The sequence below is a fragment of the Filicampus tigris genome, chromosome 1 (genome assembly GCF_054856515.1).
Source record: "Filicampus tigris isolate MCC_2025a chromosome 1, RoL_Ftig_1.0, whole genome shotgun sequence".
Taxonomy (NCBI): domain Eukaryota; kingdom Metazoa; phylum Chordata; class Actinopteri; order Syngnathiformes; family Syngnathidae; genus Filicampus; species Filicampus tigris.
Window position 1 is genome coordinate 14,470,949 of NC_141217.1, and position 17,888 is coordinate 14,488,836.

Here is a 17,888-nt window from a genome sequence, read left to right on the forward strand (position 1 = left end):
CCCGCAAAGGTTGAATCGAGGAAACTGGTTTGTTGAATTTGTTGTTTTGTTTTCCGAAAATGATCAATAATGACCTGAGCAATACTTGTATTAGAGCAACAATTTGCTCCATCTTTGTTCCATTTATTTGCTTACATTCATTCACGATAGGTTAGGCACAATACAAAGAATTACTAAATACCAATTCTGTTTTTTGAATTCCTCATTTTATTCATAAAACAGACAGTAATGTAAATGTAAAAAAAAAAAAAAAAAAGCATTAAATATAAATCAATTAATTTGCCTGTTTGTAACATGAACAGAAAAGGAACATTTGAAAGTTAATTGTATACATCGGTAAATATACTGTTGCGGTGAGTTTGATGAGTTGCCAGTAGTGGGTTAGTATAGCAAACGCACTGTAACCGTGTAACATGTTTCCAAAGTATAACATAGTTTGTACTAGTTTAAAGTTTCAAAGCATACCAATGAGTTTTTTTAAATGGAGGTCATAATATCTTCTCCTGACTTAAAGGGGAAGTCAACGCAAACATATTTTTTCCCAGAATATGTTCTTATGCAGGCCCACTAGTTGAAATACGCCATCCTGATTAATATTGCGTTTGTGGAATATAAATTCAGCAGCAGAACGCACCCAATTTTAGTCATCTCGGAGGGCGGCGATTTTATCTCTTCTGTCGACTGAAGATGACATCGAAGTTGCTCATGGCTCAGATAACGACCAATCACGGCTCAATTTCTAAGGTCATCTTCAGTCGACAGAAGTGAGCTAGCTAAAAATGTGTGGATTTCTAATATTCCACAAACGCAATATTAATCAGAATGCCGTATTTAGACTAGTGGGCCTGCATGGAAAATATTCTGGAAAAAAATATGTTTGGGTTGACTAGCCTCTTTGAAGGCTGATGCTAACGTAAACCAAACTAGGCTAGGCTAACTGTCTTACAAATTGTACATGGGATAGGTTATTCCTTTAATATCATTTTGGTTAGATAAAACTATTTCCCCGTAACTCAATGTTTAGCAAGAAATTAAATTAACAACAAAACACACATTCCCATTTTTCTTTCATTCACATTCATCATCGTCTCCCGAGTCCTCAAGGTCACAAGAAAGATGTGATTGTAAGTGATATATTTAACCTTTTTCACTACATTCATATGCTCCTCAACTGAAGCCACAAAAAAGCTCACACTAAAGTTAACCAAGCAAAAAAACACACTTGCCCATTTATATACACAGATGCAAACCAATCCAAATTAAATACATACGACACCGCAGGATTAATCATGACGTTCAAAGCTTTTTTTTTTTCTTCCAACATAATATGTACAGCAATGATAAGATTTAGAATTGCAAAAGCCCTTTCAACGCGCCAGTTGTGAAGGCGGTAATTTTACCCTCCGCGTCGTAAGGGTGTGGCCTCAACAGTGTCTTAACATGCTGATTTCCATCTAGACGCGCACACACAAACATGCACGAAAAGAAGCAGAGACAAAAAGAAAAATTTAATCCCACTGCTGTGCATTCACCAAGCCTCAATTGTGAACAAACAAGCATTCCAATTGTATACCTTTGGGCAAACGTGGCGTCGCTCCCCAGTTTCCATCACTCGATAATCTGCACGGACCTGTACGCCGCCGTGGTGCTGTCGTTGACGAATAATGACTTGCTCATTCCGAGCTGTGGATCAAACGGTTCAAAAACAAGAGCAGTAAGAGGAATTGCGCTTCCACCAGACTCTCATTTAGGGGGTTGTGAACATTCTCAAGTGACAACATTAAAGACCCCGTAAAATCAAAACAAATATGTCTTATAAAATTGACATAGCCTGACAGTTTGAATGAATAAACCAATTTAAAAAGTTTGTAAAATGTGGCTTGAAAATCGAGATATTCTCTTGGCTCTCAGACGCTATGTGTGCATGCCCGCTGAATATGCTCAATACACCTCAGGCTCTTTAGATTTCCCCTTAAAATATATAAAAACACAATGACTACCGTATTTGTCTAGCATCTTTCTTATTCACATCCCTACACGATTGAGCCGTGAAAGTATAGCCGTATAAAAGCCCGTGGCCGGAATATAGCCCAACAAGATGTCCGCGCCACAACATGAAGCGCTAGCCGACAGCTAGCTTGCGGACTAACAGGCTTCCGCACGCCGCAGACGGGCATCGGGATTCTCCAATACGGTGTGTAACATAACAGAGACACTTCAGTGAAAATGAACCGTTTATGAAACCCAGTGGCGATGTAATTCAGCCTGTGGCTTACTCCTCATGACGGACATTTTAACAAATTCTTCCCGCTGGTTTTATACACATTGGTAAATATACTATTGCGGTGAGTTTCATGAGTTGGGTTAATATAGCAAATGCACTGTAACCATGTAACATTTTTCCACAGCATAACCGTTTGGAAGATGCTGATTTCGGGGTGTAGGAATAGCTAGCTAGCTAATATAAATATAGGCATTTAACTTTAAAGTGTTTTTAAATAATTGTACAAAAATGTACTGCACATAAAAGTTAAACAAAGTGTACCTAAATGACATTTGTTTTAAAAGTTATTTAGAATTAAAATGCAATTATATTGAACTTAACTGCACTTAGGCAGTGACTCTTGCGCACTTTACACAGACATGTTTGACCTTTTGAGGTGTTGCTTGAGCATACACGCCATTCGGCATGTCACACTATGCAAAGTAGCAGACTGTGCTAGTCTTCTTGACAGCTACAGTTCAGAATCGTTCAGAATCTCAGAGTCCTGACCTTTTTTATAATCTCTCAGTTTCCCTCCATTACTCCTCCCACAATAGACAGCGAGTGCTGTGAACCAGTCTGCCAGGATTCCAAACAGACTGTTTCTGTATTCACGCAACAACATGGGTGGGGCCCGACAGAGAAAGTGAATGTGCCGCCAGAGTAATAAAACACAACAAAATATACACTTCCATGTCGTGTGTGTGTGTGTGGGCGGGGGTGGGTGTGTGTGTGTGTGTGTGTGTGTGTGTGTGTGTTGTGGCTGTGGACTCAAAAAGAGTTAACTATGCATGTTACGTTGTACTGTTTTTGTTATTTACCTTTTTCAAAATGCTTTGTAAGTTCTTGTCGTTCCAGAAGTGGTAGAGGAGCACAGAGGCTGCTTTGCTGGCTTTCGGAAAAGAGCTGGAAGAAGGAAAAAAACAAATATCTGAAATGACTGCATATTTTAGCCATATTGCAACTTTCCATATGCAATCTCACAATATACATCACTGTTTGGTTTCCAAATGGCAACAGTTTATTTGAATAAGATAAACCTCTAGGGCCACTGTACACCGAGTGGCGTGGCCCAAAGCGGCTAGTTTTCATGAGTGACAACTAGTTTTACTGTAGTTTTAAGTTTTACTTTACTCAAATGTAGCAGCCGATAAAAAATGCCATGTCGTGTCACGTGAGCAACAAAAATTGTTTCCAGTTACAAATGGAGATTCATCTTGCCTCTGCCAAGCTGTACCATTAATGTTTATACCGTGTATATATACTTGTACATAACTACATGTATAATGTCACATGTACGTATGGCTAAAAGGTGAAGTGTGGAGAGTCTCTGTTACTAAAATGCACAGCTACTGTCAGTGAATGATGCAATCATTGTCAAATAGCTACACGTTTATTTCTTGACCTGTTTTCTCTTTTTGCATTATCATAATATTGCTAGAGCGAGCAGGGCATTCAATGTTGTTTGTGGTTGTAAAACATGCAAGAGGCTTCTTTCGCCTTTGAGCCAGGTTCAAATATGAGAAACTCACACATTCCCACTGAGGTCGGCCACCGATGACACCAAATCGGCATCAATAAACTTCTTGTTGACCTCCGTGTCCGCCATCATCAGATTGCGCACTGTGTTGCAAGCAGTCGCTATGCTTTCATCAGAGTTGCCCAGCTCTCGGGGGCCAGCAGCCAGGAGGCTGGTCAGCTCTGGCAAAACCTGCTTTGCTGCACAAAAGACAGGAGACACTCAGCGCTGCTGCTTGGACACGAGAGGACTAGAGACCACCGCGGCATTAACATATGATTCTGCTCACCCATGGTGGCTTGCAAGCCGCTGGTTCGACCAATGTTACCCAGCAGGGACACAGCGGCCTTCTGCAGGCTCAACTTCGGTGACCTCAACAGAGGCGCAATGGTCATTAGAGCCCCCAACTTCTGGACTAGAATCTGGCTCATGGCGCTGGACCCCTGGAACAGTGTTGAAGTTGAGTTTTCCATTGAGCTGGCATACGCAAAATGTGCATATTCACATTTTTCTCGGTTATGTGATAACAGTTGTTGAGATATTAAAGTGGAAGCCAACCCAAAAAGATTTTTTTTCAAAACTATGTTCCATGCAGGGCCACTATTTGAAACAAGGCATTCGGATTAATGTTGTGTTTGCGGAATATGAGTTAAGCAGCAAAATGCACCCGTCTTTAGCCATCTCAGGGGGCGGCCATTTTGTCAATTCTGTCGACTGAAAATGACATCACAACTGCTCAGGGCTCAGGTAAAGATCAATCACAGCTCATCTGTTTCCTGAAGATGAGATATGATTGGTCGTTATCTGAGCCCTGGGACACCGTGATGTCATTTTCAGTTGACAGAAGTGACAAAATGGCCGCCCCCTGAGATGGCTAAAAGTCAGTGGATTTTGTTGCTTATCTCATATTCCACAAACACAATATTAATCATAATGCTGTGTTTCAACTAGTGGGCCTGCATAGAACATATTCTTGAAAAGAACCAACGGTTTGGGTTGACATCTGCTTTAAGTATTTGTATTTTACTTTTGAAAATGAATTGAAAAACAGTTGACTAAAAAGTCTACACACCCCTGCTCAAATGCCATTTATTTGTAATAACAAAAAAATAAATAAAATGAGACCAAGATAAGGATTTTGAAAACTTTTTCATTCAAATATTTCCAAATATGAAAAAAAATTCAGTATTCTGCTAAAAAAAAAAAAGTAAAATCAAGAAATCCTAAAAGCCTAACATTTGACCAGAGTTGTGTAGACTTTGCATTCCGTGTCTGCCACGGACTTACAATGTCTTTGCTGGCAGTCAGGTTCTGCAGCGCGCCACAGCATGCCTCCAAGGTGGCGTCCTTTTGGGACGAACTGAGCAGAGACAAGTAGGCCTGCATGGCTTTAGGATGGCACAGCCACTTGGCACCTTTCGGGTCAACATCGTCGAGCATTCCTCGAACGCCATCGAATGAAAACTGAAGAGAAAACCAGGTCACCTTAGACAAGATGGTCCACCGGGCTCCGTGCTTTTTTTTTTTTTTTTGCTAACCTGTTTTTGAACCTTGCTGCTCTTGGGGCTGAAGCAGCCGGCCGTTGGGCTTCTCCTGCCGGATTGGCTCTCTGTTAAAGGGATGAAGTCAGCAAAGCACTTGGGGGACTCGGCCTCTAGCTGGTAGGTCAAATTATGGAGGATGCATGCACAGTTCTCCACGGACTACATAAAGGACACGGACAGGGACAGGGAGAAAGTTCAAGTAAATAAGTATAGTTTCACTTTTTGAATTGAACTATTGAAATGTATGACATTCAAATTGACTGAGCTGCACCTGTATATACTTAAGAATTCCCTTCATGATGATTAAACATTCAAGCAGCCTGAACACAAGCTTCCTTCCCTTTTGGGGATCGATTGTGTGCATTTCGGGAAACACAAAAGTTAAACACTCACTACTGTGTACTTATGCCAAAGGCTAGATTGACAGGAAAAGCCAGTGCAACCCATTTAAAAGAAGCTCCAGGTGCGTGCAAATGATCTGAAGCGTGAATTCATTATATAAACTGTGAGAGTCACATGAGGCATGGGAGTTAACCGGTGCAGTTCACACAGCTGAAAATTCCAGTCAGACGGCCAAATAACGCGAATGATGTAAGATGATCCTGAATTAAAAAAAAAAAAAAAATACTATACGCATAAAGAAAGCTATATACACTTCCTTTTTTCTATTTTGTTTCGAGTGTCTTTCAAGTACCAGTATTTGATGGCTGAAGCTATGCCGTTTTTGTGAGCCGTCTGACATTACAGCAGCGTTGCAAAATTGCCACCTGGCATGACATTTTTCTGTCCCCGACTGCAGTTCGGTGCCACTTTGAGAAGATTCATGGCTACCACTCTGCTCCAACGCGTGATACGTACAATCTTTACTATCCTTGGGAACATTCTGAAAAGAATGCTCTGCTCTTGCCAAACCACACAGCGAAAGGCAAGCTACGACAACCAATGATGAAAACACTGAGCTCAGAGAGTAGGCGAAAGGCTCTACAGCCGGCATCAACAAAAGTTCAAATCAGCGGATGCTTCGAATTGTTGAGCATCATAAGCTTAGTTGGAAATCTTGGAACAACCTGAACTTTGCAAAGCCGCGCCAACCTCAATTGGCAGGCAAGGGGATAAGAAAACTCGTACGCCCTTCAGAGTGAAGCATCCCTGAGCTGAGTCTGGCTGAGTTTGGTGACAACAGTCAGGATGCAGTCTGGCATCTGTCCAGCCGGTCCTTCCAAGTGAGCTCCTTATTTGCCATATCCGAACGAGTGCTGCTTGATAATGACTTTTCTGACTACTGACTTGGCAGCCATTTTAAGCTCTGCCACAATTCCATGCAGGCCTCTGGGAGAATGAGCTGGGCTAACCTTGTCATCGGGGTTGTTGTCAGCCACACAGGACTGAAGGTAGCACATGAGGGAGTCGATAAGTCCACGGCAGTCTCTCATGGCCGCCCTCTCCCTCAGCTGAGCGCAGCTCAAGTTGCTGCAAACATTTGTAAGGTTGGCAGCTTTATATTTAGTTTGAAGTCTGAAGAAATGTACAAAACGTGCACTGAATAGCCAATAGAAAGCCCTCTGAGCATTTATTTAAAATCCTCAACATCCGGCTTAAGGTCCCTGAACTAGTACACTCTTTGTCCTCACTAGTGAGACAATTCACTACACTAAAGAAGATTGTGTTTCTATTGTAAGTTTTTTTTTTTGATTCCACTGCCTTTAATTACTGTATGACGTTTCAGCACTCTAGTCGGACAACTTTGGCATACTAGTAGGAGAACTACATGTTATTAGTGAACCAAAACGGTGCACGCTGCATGCTACTAGTAGCACTAGTGAAGTGTTAGGTGTTAGCTAAAAGACATTTGCAAAAATTACTTGCGGCAGCTTACAGTTGTGCCTGACTTCTAACAGTTATCTTACTAGTATGCCAAAGATTCCCTACTACAAGTAGTAATGGACAAATGAAGCTTCATGAAGCACTTGTTATCATTTTTTACTTCTCTAGATAGCACTCTTGGTTTAAAGATGAAGTGGAAAGTTAATACATTTCCATCTCACTAGCCTTTATCTTTAAACTAAGAGCACTTTCTAGAGGAGTTAAAGAAAATATCGCAAGTGCTTCATGAAGCTTCATTTTCCCATGACCACATACAAGTACACTACTGTGTGTTACTAGTGAGGCAAAACTACTTGTGGGCATTTTGATGCTACTTGTAAGGTTCAGGAGGCTACTAGCGCATGACACATGCCTACTACTTTGGTCTAGTAGTGCTACTGGAGCAACTAGAATTAGTGGTGCAGGTTTAATTGCATACTAGAAGGCCAAAAGCGGCACTAGTAGTGGTAAAAATATAATAGATAGAATGAGAAAGTTGTTCTAGTGGACAGTCTTAATAGTGATGACAAATAGCATAATAGTTGCTAGTGCTGCAGTCGTTCACAAATAAAGTTTAATTGTTTATGAGTAGGCAAAAGTGACACTAGTAATGGAAAGGAATGACACTGTAGAAGTCATACTAGTGCATCCTAGTCAAGTATATCAAATAAATGCTGAAACAGCTTTACATAGTATGAAATGACACGATACTAGTGCACAACTTTATGCAACTAGTAGAACATTTCTGTAACATGTATGACATTTCTGCACAACAGCAAGACAACGCTGACACTCTAGTAGGGCAACTACATGATTGCAGTGAGAAAAAACTACGTCGTAGTTGATATTTTGGTGCTACTACTCGGGTTAAGGTGGCTACTAGTCTATGAGACATGTTTACTAGTTAGGTCTGGTCATTTGGTAGAATTTGGTAGAATTGTGTAATAGTAGGACAGTAGAAGCGGGGAAAAATACACTTCGGAAGACACACTAGAACTACTAGCGTGCCAAAAAAAAGGGCAAACTAGTACATGGACCTTAAGCTTAATATCAAGGCTATGGCAAAAGTGCTAATGGGCTTTCCATAATATCCTGATGCGCTCTCACCGCAGGCACCCCGTGGTGTTGTAGAAAACCTCAGGGTGGATGTTGTTGGTGGTGCTGTCGTCCGACCAGCGGGTGAACGGCACCACCACGTTCTCGGTCAGGGCGGGCAGCGCCGTGGCTATAAGTTCTCCCTTCAGCTCGTCGGCAGATGACAAGTTCCACAGCAGGCCTGCCATAGCCAAAGAAAAGCCTCAGTTTCCCTTGCCCTCCACGAGATTTTGCATGTGTTCAAATACGCCACCTGTGATCTGCTTCTGCGTCTCGCTACAGTCGGTCTCCTTTAGTAACTGCAGGGCCTTGGCTATGCCGCCGCAGTGTTGAACCTGCAGCTTATTCTTATGGTTCTTGAACACCAGGTTCCTCAAGGCCCCAGCGGCGGCCTGGCTCACAGCAGGACTTGGGCTGCGCAGCAGACTCACCAGAGTGGGGATCCCCCCAAGCTGGAGAACCTGAGAGAGAAACACTTGCATTAGGCCATGGAATTGGCGACGAATCCAGTGAGACGCAGTAATATGTGATCCACTTGTTATGTTAACATCCAGTAGTGAATTTGCTGTTTGTGGTTTGAAAAAAATGGAATCCAAGTACCGGTAATTGCATTGCTGAATAGACGAAAACTTGATCGTTTTTATTTCTGGCTACCTTGAGAATTTTCGCAACTCTTTGCTAATAGGTTGTCCAAGTGAGTCTTGTAAAAACCCGTCAGCTGGTCCAAAATGCAGCGACACCGTTTCTAACCAGAACCAGGAGTAGAGATCATATTTCTCCTGTACTTGTATCAAGCTGCCCAACCTCTATATGCTGTTTTCTCTACGTACCGCCTGTCCCTCTATTCTGCAATTAGATCTCCATCTCGAACAAATTGACCGAGGCAGCCGGTCGCCCTACTGATCCTCGATTCTGTTTGAGGCTTCTTCCTTGAAGGGGAGGTCAACCCAAACATATTTTTTGGCAGCCATTTTGTCACTTTTGTCGACTGAAAATGACATCACAGACCCTCAGCGCTCAGACAATGACCAATCACGGCTCTCCTGTTTTTTGAAGCTGAGCTATGATTGGTCGTTATCTGAGCCCTGAGCAACTGTGATGTCATTTTCAGTCGACAGAAGTGACAAAATGGCTGCCCCCGGAAATGGCTAAAAACGGGTGGATTTAGCTGCTTAACTCTTATTCCACAAATACAATATTTATCAGAATGCTGTGTTTCAACTAGTGGGCCTGCATAGGACATATTCTTAAAAAAAATATGTTTGGGTCAACTTTCGCTTTAAATGCCACTTCACAAGACGGTCCTGATTTTAAATAAGACCTATTTTCTTAAATCACTGCCATTGATGAATTTACTTGCCTTTGCACAGTCCAGCCATTCAATCCCAGAAATGTATTTATATATTTTTTCAAAATTTTTCAAACGTTAGGGTAAAAGAGGGTCTGAAAATATTTGGACGTGGATGAGTTCATGCTCTTACCTCTTGTTTGGCGCGTTCATCCTTAAAAGTGGTTTGCTGAATGATGGTGGCACCACACTGCTGGAACGTTTCCTCAGGGTGAGACAGGAACTCGACAGCTTCCTTGATAGTCAAATCTGATACGTTCAGTGAATTGTTGAGGCTGCAGACACACACATTTCTGGGGGGTTTAGTAAAGAGTACATCTTTCTTCATTGCAGAAGATATCCTTAGAAGAAACAAACTCACGAAGATTGCTGTTCAATCTTGGACGATTTGATGATCTGAGACTGGTCGGGAGGCGCTTCCAAAAACCGTTGCTGGCCTGTTGCTGTGTGGAAGCCATTGCTGGTGGAGTATGTGCTGATTCTCTTCACTTGACTCTGGCCGGTCTGCCCTTTGACTCTCTACCGAATAACAAATACAAATGCACTGCGATGAATGATGAAAACATGTCAGCAAGTTGCCACGAGAAGAAGTGATCACCCTGTTGTTTGCAGGAGCCAAAGCAGGATCACTGCGGCTGGATTTGATCCCGGCGGGACTTTGAGGCCAGTTGGAAGCATTGAGTTGTTCCCATCCACCAGAGGTGATGAGGTGTCTCGCTCCCAGGCTTTTTGTGGACAGAGACCGACTCTTTTGGGCATATTGCTACAAAATAATAATTAAAAAAAAAAAAGAAGCTCTGTTTAATTTGGAGAAACAGCAACATGAAAATGGTCTTCGGAGCTGGATTAATGTGCATATTGCTTATTTTTCCTCATGCAGCAGAGTGGATTTTGCACAAAGGCTGCATACTTTTGCTTTTTTCTCCCTCTTCTGCTTATGTGGAGGGCGGCAGAAAGCAATGAACACTCTCACACAGACCATGAGCAGGTAACATAATATCTGCAACTGGAGACTCCCTTCAATAGCAGCCAAACACAGAAGCGCTTTGTGCGCAGCACTGGCACAGCCTGAATTCACGGTGGCAGTGCAATTAAAATGGCTCGATCTGACCTAATTAAGGACGGTTGCATCATCAGTTTTTAAATGTAAAATGTAAAAAAGTAAAATGTCACATAATCGGCGCAAATCATTAATGTAGAACGCAATATCACTGTTACCTAAATGGCACTGGCCTTCTGCATCCTGATTTTTTTCCCCAACCTGCTTCACAGCACACAAGTTCTACATTTTACAGTAACCAAATATAGCAGTCATTGCATGATGGAGAGGACCGTATGTTTACAGCCCCTCCCAAAAAAGCAGCTTGTGTGCTGTGTTTTTACAAGGTTGATTGCAACTCACTGCGCTTTATCTGGAAAAACAAGATTTTGTTTGATCGGGGGCCTACAATCAAAAGAAGATCCTCACTTTATTGTACTGGGACAAAAAGAGAATTCAAAGATGTGACAACTTCTCCAAAGAGCAAGGGCATCCGGAGATTTTGTTAATAAAACTGTTCCAGATTGACTGTGACAGCCCAGGAAACCGGAGAGAGAAAAAAAAGTATAGATACAAATAAGCAGACAACTATTACATTGGGAAACTGAATATAACATTGTAGAAGGATTAGCGAAAGAGATCCAAACAGACTGGCGCATCAATGCACCATTACAGAAGATACTATCAAAACCACAGTGGAGAAAAGACAAACGGTCCGATATGATAATACCAATAGTACATCCATCGTTTTTCCAAGCCGCTTATCCTCACAAACTATCAATAATTTTTCATGTATCAAAAGCAACCAAATGACGCTTACACAATGATATTTTGCCAAAGCATGATAAATCATACATATAAATAACTGTTCGATCTTAGATCTCGATTAGATCTTAGATCTAGATCTATGCACTTATAGAAAATATTCCGTTATTTATAACCCTTATGTAATATTTTGCATTAGTGCAAGGATAAGATGGTAGACGTTTCTCTCTCTCTCTCTCTTTCTGCTATGCATGTTATGGGACAAAGCAAGTTGCAAGTTGAGGCAGATGATCACTGCCTGTTCATGACTGTATACACTACAGTAAGTAATGTTCATACTCATGAATCACCAGAGACTGGGAGGCCTTCCTATAAAACAGACTCACCTTTCAACTGATGGGTTGCATTCAATTGCCCAGACATGACGTGGCTAGCTATTCGGCTATTCTTGGTTCTTTCAACCTTTGCCTGCTCACAATTGACAACAAGCAACGGCTTAAGTAGATATCTCTTAAATAGCCAGCAACATAACAAAACTTGGACGCCGTCACCTCATCACTTTCACAAGGCATGACTAACTTTGGCTTGGTGAAGTCTCCCTGTGTTGGCCTGGCCAATCGATAGGCAGGCATGTCACTTCCCGTTTAACTGCAACTGTTCGTTTGTTTAACCTGAAATGAACTTTGAACACAGCCGTGTCCACCACCCTTGTTTAATGGATACCGATCGGAATCAATATAATTCTTGCCACCACCTGGAGCAATACTGAATTGGATGAAAAATTAAATAACCTAAATCTCTGGACTGACTTTTGGCATCGCCTCTGCGGTACCATGACTTACGAATCACCTGACTCACTGAGTTTCGGAGAAACTAACCGCCAATTGGCCAATGTTTTGCTTGGACTTACGATCAAAAATGTGTGGCGTAACTCATGTCAGAGCAAGCAGCAATTTGTCACATATTTAGCGAAATATTCTTCAAGAAGAGGCTTCAAGCCGCACTCCCAGTTGATGTTTAGCGTCAAACTAAACGTAAAACAACATGACAAAAGTTACAACTTGTGATTTTAAAACAACCCCATCACTTTGATTGTCCACTTGCTTTATGCTAACACACGATGCAAACTACCATAGATGTGCTAAAGAATAGCATTTGTTGCAGCAAGACATGTAGACAAACAATATAACTACACTCAATGGCATACATTCTTTATCCTCGGCAAAAAAGAAAAAACAAACATTACTGCATCTTACCGAGTCACTTAGTTTTGAAACTCTCCTTTGTTTGTGTCTGTGCGATCTTAATATGCGCACACCAGAAATAGCACAAGGGCTGGAACGGGTTAATCGCATTTCCATTCATTTCAAAGGGGGGAAATAATTGATTTGACAGTCTATCCCACTCATTTTCATTATGGCTGTGGGTGAAGTAAAGCCTACCCTAGCTGACTTTTGGTGAGATGCGGGTTACAGTAACATCCAGGACGGATTGCCAGCCAATCAAAAGGGCATACAAACAAACATCCATTCAGACCTAGAGACAGTTTAGGGCAGGGGTCACCAACTCCGGTCCTCGAGGGCACCTGTCCTGCAGGTTTTCTATCTCTCCCTGCTGTAACACACCTGTTAAAATGATCAGGATCGTTATCAGGCTTCTCAAGAGCTTGCTGATGAGCTGATCATTTGAATCAGGTGTGTTACATCAGGGAGAGATTGAAAACCTGCAGGACAGGTGCCCTCGAGGACCGGAGTTGGTGACCCCTGGTTTAGAGTCTTCCTTTCAATCCAGGAAATGAATGATTAATTCGAAAAGTATGGACATGTTCTAAAACAAATGACTAAACAGGAAAACATTCCGCAAGGAGATAAATCAGCAGATCATTTTTACACACTGCATAATGTTTGGGTTTGTCTCTCTCGCAGGAGCGCAAAACACAATGGGAGTGTTCCACAGGAACAACAATTACCGCTTTGTTGTACGCTGCCGACTTGGTGGAGAGGCTGCGACCGAAGGTGCCATTGGCTTTGGTGGGCAAAAACTGGAATGTTCCAAACTCGTCGAGTGGAGACAAGGCTGGCAAAGTGGGGCCTGTGGAAAGAGGACAGTTATGAGGGTGGGGAGGAAAAACAACAACAACAAAACACACTACAACAGGGCGGCATGCCAAAGGGACGATGGCAAACATGTCTGTCTGGATGAACATAACAAATCAAAAGATCCTCTTAATGAGCATCAAAGGCACATAAGACAGAATGAGCCCATTAGTGGAACTTGATTGTATTCAAGACACATTTCCAACTTTGTCACAGTTCTCATGCCTTTCCCATATGCTTGGGTGTGAAACAGATGTGAAATCATGTCACCTCCATGAACGTGTTTTAGCACGTTTGTTTGTCATGCGTGATTCATAAATGCGTGATAATCATTGCACCAAGACCAACAGACTCATTAAAGGATTATGCCGTGTTCGTCATTTTGTTTCCACAGCCTTTAAGTTCCCAGCAGGCCCACTAATTGAAACCCGGCATTCTGATTAATATTGCGTTTGTGGAATATGAGTTAAACAGCAAAATCCAGCCCTTTTTAGCCATCTCAGGGGGCGGCCGTTTTGTCACTTCTGTCGACTGAAAATGACATCACAGATGCTCAGGGCTCAGATCAATCATGGATCAGCTTCAGAAAACAGGTGAGCTGTGATTGGACGTTACAAAGCAAGCATTGTCTGCAGCAGTTAACTAATTCAATCTTAATGATAACACAGATAACACATACAAGTAAAACGAAAACTGACACATGCAGGTATCCTCACTTTAGAGGTCAAAAAGGTTTTGTGGCTTCTAATGTTTTTTTTTGGAGATTGTCCAAATGGCTCTTCGAGGTTGCCTGCTCTAACCTATCCAGTTCTATGACGTGCACATGTAAACTCTCCTGGCCAATTATACTCAACTGTGCTGAATATTTGATGTTTTAAAGACTGATTTGGGGGGCCTGGCCGGATGTTGCTATTATACTTGAACAAACAAACTATTGAAATAATTGGTCCGTAACAGCAGGAAAAAATATAATTAATTGATCCACCCATGAAATGATCTTTGCCACACTGTCAGGTATCATAATTTGGACCGAACAGCAATAAAACAGCTTATACTGGATAAACCAGTAATGTGCTAACTAACATGTGGTAATGGGGAATTAATCAGCTTGGTTGTTGTGACTCTTATCTTTCTTTTCTGCATTGTGTTGTGCGTTAACGAGTAAGCCTTAACATGCTACTTTTAGTATGATCCATCATGAGACAAAACATGTTAACAGTGCATGCTTTGAAACACCACATGCATGATAATGAAACAACCTGAATTTTAAACCTAAAAATAAATTGATTAAAAAACAAGCTTGCCCTACTTTGCTGCCTAGATCAAGCCAAATTCAAGACGAGTGCCAAACATTTGTCTCAGCCAAATATTCCAATAATTTGAGGATAGGCTGTTTTGAACAGGCCTGCGGTCACCTTATCGACTGCACACCACATTTCACACTCATGATCACGTTTCACACAACGTGTCAGCAAATAAGCTATCCGCCAGCTTCTCTTTCGTACTCGGTTTCTCAAAAACACAAAATAAACTTTTCTCGAAGTTTCTTTCTGTGCTTTTTCTTTCTGTCCATGCAAGCACTCAAGCCAAAAAAACTTGTGTATGTGTGTGCGTGTGTGAGGGGTTCAAAAGCCACGGGGCTGCATTCCTTGCTCGCGGGAGCAAAACACCACTGCAGGGAAAGTTGGACATCAAGTGCTTGAGTGGATGCAGCCGCATATCACACACACTGTCACAAAAAGGGTGCAGTCGAAGTGCATTGCATTCGGACTCTCTGTGCACAATAGCATGACTATATCGGTACTGGACTGTATCTAGCTTTTTCCAGGGCCCCAAGAGCAGTAAAAATCAAGTATCAAAGGGTACTAAAGCAGCAGTTTTGACAGTGAACATACTTTTAGGTTGTCAGAAATAAGGGCAACAATACTCCAGGGTACATATAGCTTGAGATCGCTTGCGTTTGCTATACACACAGCCTAAGGTTTCCCAACTTTTTGTTTTTTGAGACAAGGCAGATATCGTCGCCCAACTAAAATAATGGCCTCAGTCATTTTTCAAAATGTACCCCAGAAAACACAAACCAAAACTGAACCAAAGTCAGATTATATAATATTAATAAATTATTTCATATCAGGGATAGCAATGAATGATCTGTTTAACTAAGGATTTAGCTGAGGTGGTCAGCATTCTGAGGAGATGTTTAGGGCAAAAAAATTATTTGTCGAAATATTACGTAACGGAAAAAAAATTCACAGCTCACCAGCAAACAAAAATGTCACAGAAAATAATTGATTTACCTTCTGCCATCTACTGAAAAAGCATTTATTTATTAGATGGTTGTACGGTATTTGCTGTAAAAAAAAAATCATTTGGACCAATTATGTGAAATTTTTGTATGGATTTTGGGACGAGTTTTGTATGGCACCAAAACCAGGTCCGCTACATCATTGTTGGGGGAATTTAAAATAGCATTTATTTTTACTTTTTAGAGTCGAAGCATTTTACCACCCTTTAAACATTGAGCATTAAAATTGGCTCGCCGTTATATTCCATGACTTCTGATGTCAAAGCCAAATTGACATTCACGATTTTCAGTCATATACTTCAAAGAGAAGTCGTAATGGCCACTGGCTACAAAAAAAGCAGCCGCCCATAACAAAAAAGAAGCAATTATGATATAAAAGTTTAAGAAAAGTAAGAAAAGTGTAGCCACCAATTTCTGGTGGTTATGGGTGTTTAACCCAAAAGGGGTTCCCCTAAGCGTACAAGCCAATAAGAACCGCTTTTGGGTATTTTCTTCATCTTTTTTTTTTTTTTTTTTTTTTTAGAGCGCTGCTTCCACACTAATTGTGACACGTTTCCCTGTTGTATGCGTGCATTATTATTAGAAGAGAAGTTCTTCCATACTTGTAGGAGTGCCGTTCTTGCCGTGTTTGGACTTGCTCCTCTTGATGGTCTGCACTTGATCCAGCACCCGGTGCGCCCCGGTGTGCAGCCTGGCGTCAGACGGCAGAGCCAGCGACGTGTCCTCCACTTTGCCCATCGTCATGGCCGTACGCAGCGGCTCCGCAAGCATCATCTCCTTGTCGGTGCTCGGTCGATCGATCGAAACTTTCGCTGGTCCGGACGAGCTGGCTGCTGAATTGAGAGAAGCACGCTGAGCTACGAGCGCGCGGCGGACGTTCGCACAAAAACACGAGAGGCGTGGACCCGAGCTCCACCCTGAGCCTGCGCCGCGCCCAGTCGAGGTGGGAACCGCAGAAGACAACTCACACGATGACTGATTACTGCAAACATGCAAACAAGCGCACGCTGCACGTATACTGTACAAACGATTTATAAACACTCGTTTCAACACACATTTCTTTCTTCTAAAAACGCGTGACTTAATGTTCATTGAATAATGAACTGAGCGGTAATGCACAAAATATCGAATGCAATTAATGATCATAAGTAAGTTAATACCGGCGTGTCAACTTGAGTGAGGAATTTTATCGCTGTTCCTGTGAAACAAACGTAACGAGAGGGTTCAAATGTGTTTAATTATCAGTATTTGAGCAGTCACTTTCAAACCCATTCTCACCACAGGGCATTTGTTTAACACAAGCATGTGTAGAAATGGCTGTAAAGTGTTGTCAGACACCGCCTACTTTAATGACTCCTCTCCTCTCAAAGTGCTCCATTCTTTTCTCTCTGTGCGGGAGCTTCTTTGAGCTCCAACGAGTGACCCTCATCCTCGGGGACCAGAGTGGGTTACCATCCTGTGTTGGCACCGTCAACGACAAAGGTGGCGACAGTACACCCGACAATGGTTCTCGCATATAAAACTGTACTTTTGTGCCGTTTTGGACATATGGAGGCCCAAAAGCTTTCTAAGAATTTAAGAATTAATAATAATTAAATAGGCCAATGTACTCTAGAGAAATGTATAGGTTCACCAAAGGTTTTGTATCTTAGCTCATATCTGGGCCTGGCTTGACCAAACCGTGTTTCCAAACAGTTGAACACACGTCGCCCCTCATCCCGAAAACATGGACACTTGCTCAATCGTAGCAGGTGATGTTGACTTGGTATCTATTTGAATACAAAATGCTCAAAAGGTTTTGGAGAAAGGTTGTCAGATACTACATGGGGTGTTTTTAGAACATGTCCCTCTAAGCAGCCCTACATGGAGCTGGTGGTGGGTCTGACAAATTTTTTACGGAGTTAGCCAGGCTGGAGCAAGTCAAGCCTTGCTTGGCCAGTAGGATTCTGTCCTCTCCCACATAACACTTCACATTTGGTTTCTTGGGATCCTGGGTTCATTGTTGTTTGGAGCTACCGTCTAGGTTGCACACAGACTGTTAAAGTTGGCAA

General features: G+C 42.0%; 1 protein-coding gene across 1 annotated transcript; it reads right to left on the reverse strand.

Moving 5' to 3' along the window:
- Positions 1 to 102: 102 nt before the first annotated feature.
- Positions 103 to 16,754, reverse strand: pkp1a (plakophilin 1a). The gene is made up of 15 exons (XM_086046831.1): positions 16,440 to 16,754; positions 13,406 to 13,527; positions 10,231 to 10,395; positions 9,994 to 10,151; positions 9,766 to 9,907; positions 8,538 to 8,745; positions 8,297 to 8,465; positions 6,679 to 6,796; positions 5,321 to 5,485; positions 5,070 to 5,246; positions 4,072 to 4,225; positions 3,796 to 3,982; positions 3,085 to 3,169; positions 1,574 to 1,683; positions 103 to 1,454 (listed from the first exon to the last, which is right to left on the reverse strand). The coding sequence occupies exons 1-14, from the start codon at positions 16,609 to 16,611 to the stop codon at positions 1,609 to 1,611; spliced, it is 2,097 nt and encodes a 698-aa protein (XP_085902957.1). The 5' UTR covers positions 16,612 to 16,754; the 3' UTR covers positions 103 to 1,454; positions 1,574 to 1,608.
- Positions 16,755 to 17,888: the final 1,134 nt, after the last annotated feature.

Excerpts from the sequence above, each read along its gene's own strand:
- pkp1a (XM_086046831.1), bottom strand. The coding sequence starts at position 16,611 with ATGATGCTTGCGGAGCCGCTGCGTACGGCCATGACGATGGGCAAAGTG. Across the intron at positions 10,396-13,405 it reads CGGCAGCGTACAACAAAGCG|CAATATGCCCAAAAGAGTCG; the intron begins GTAATTGTTGTT and ends ATTATTTTGTAG. Across the intron at positions 6,797-8,296 it reads AACACCACGGGGTGCCTGCG|CAACTTGAGCTGCGCTCAGC; the intron begins GTGAGAGCGCAT and ends AAATGTTTGCAG.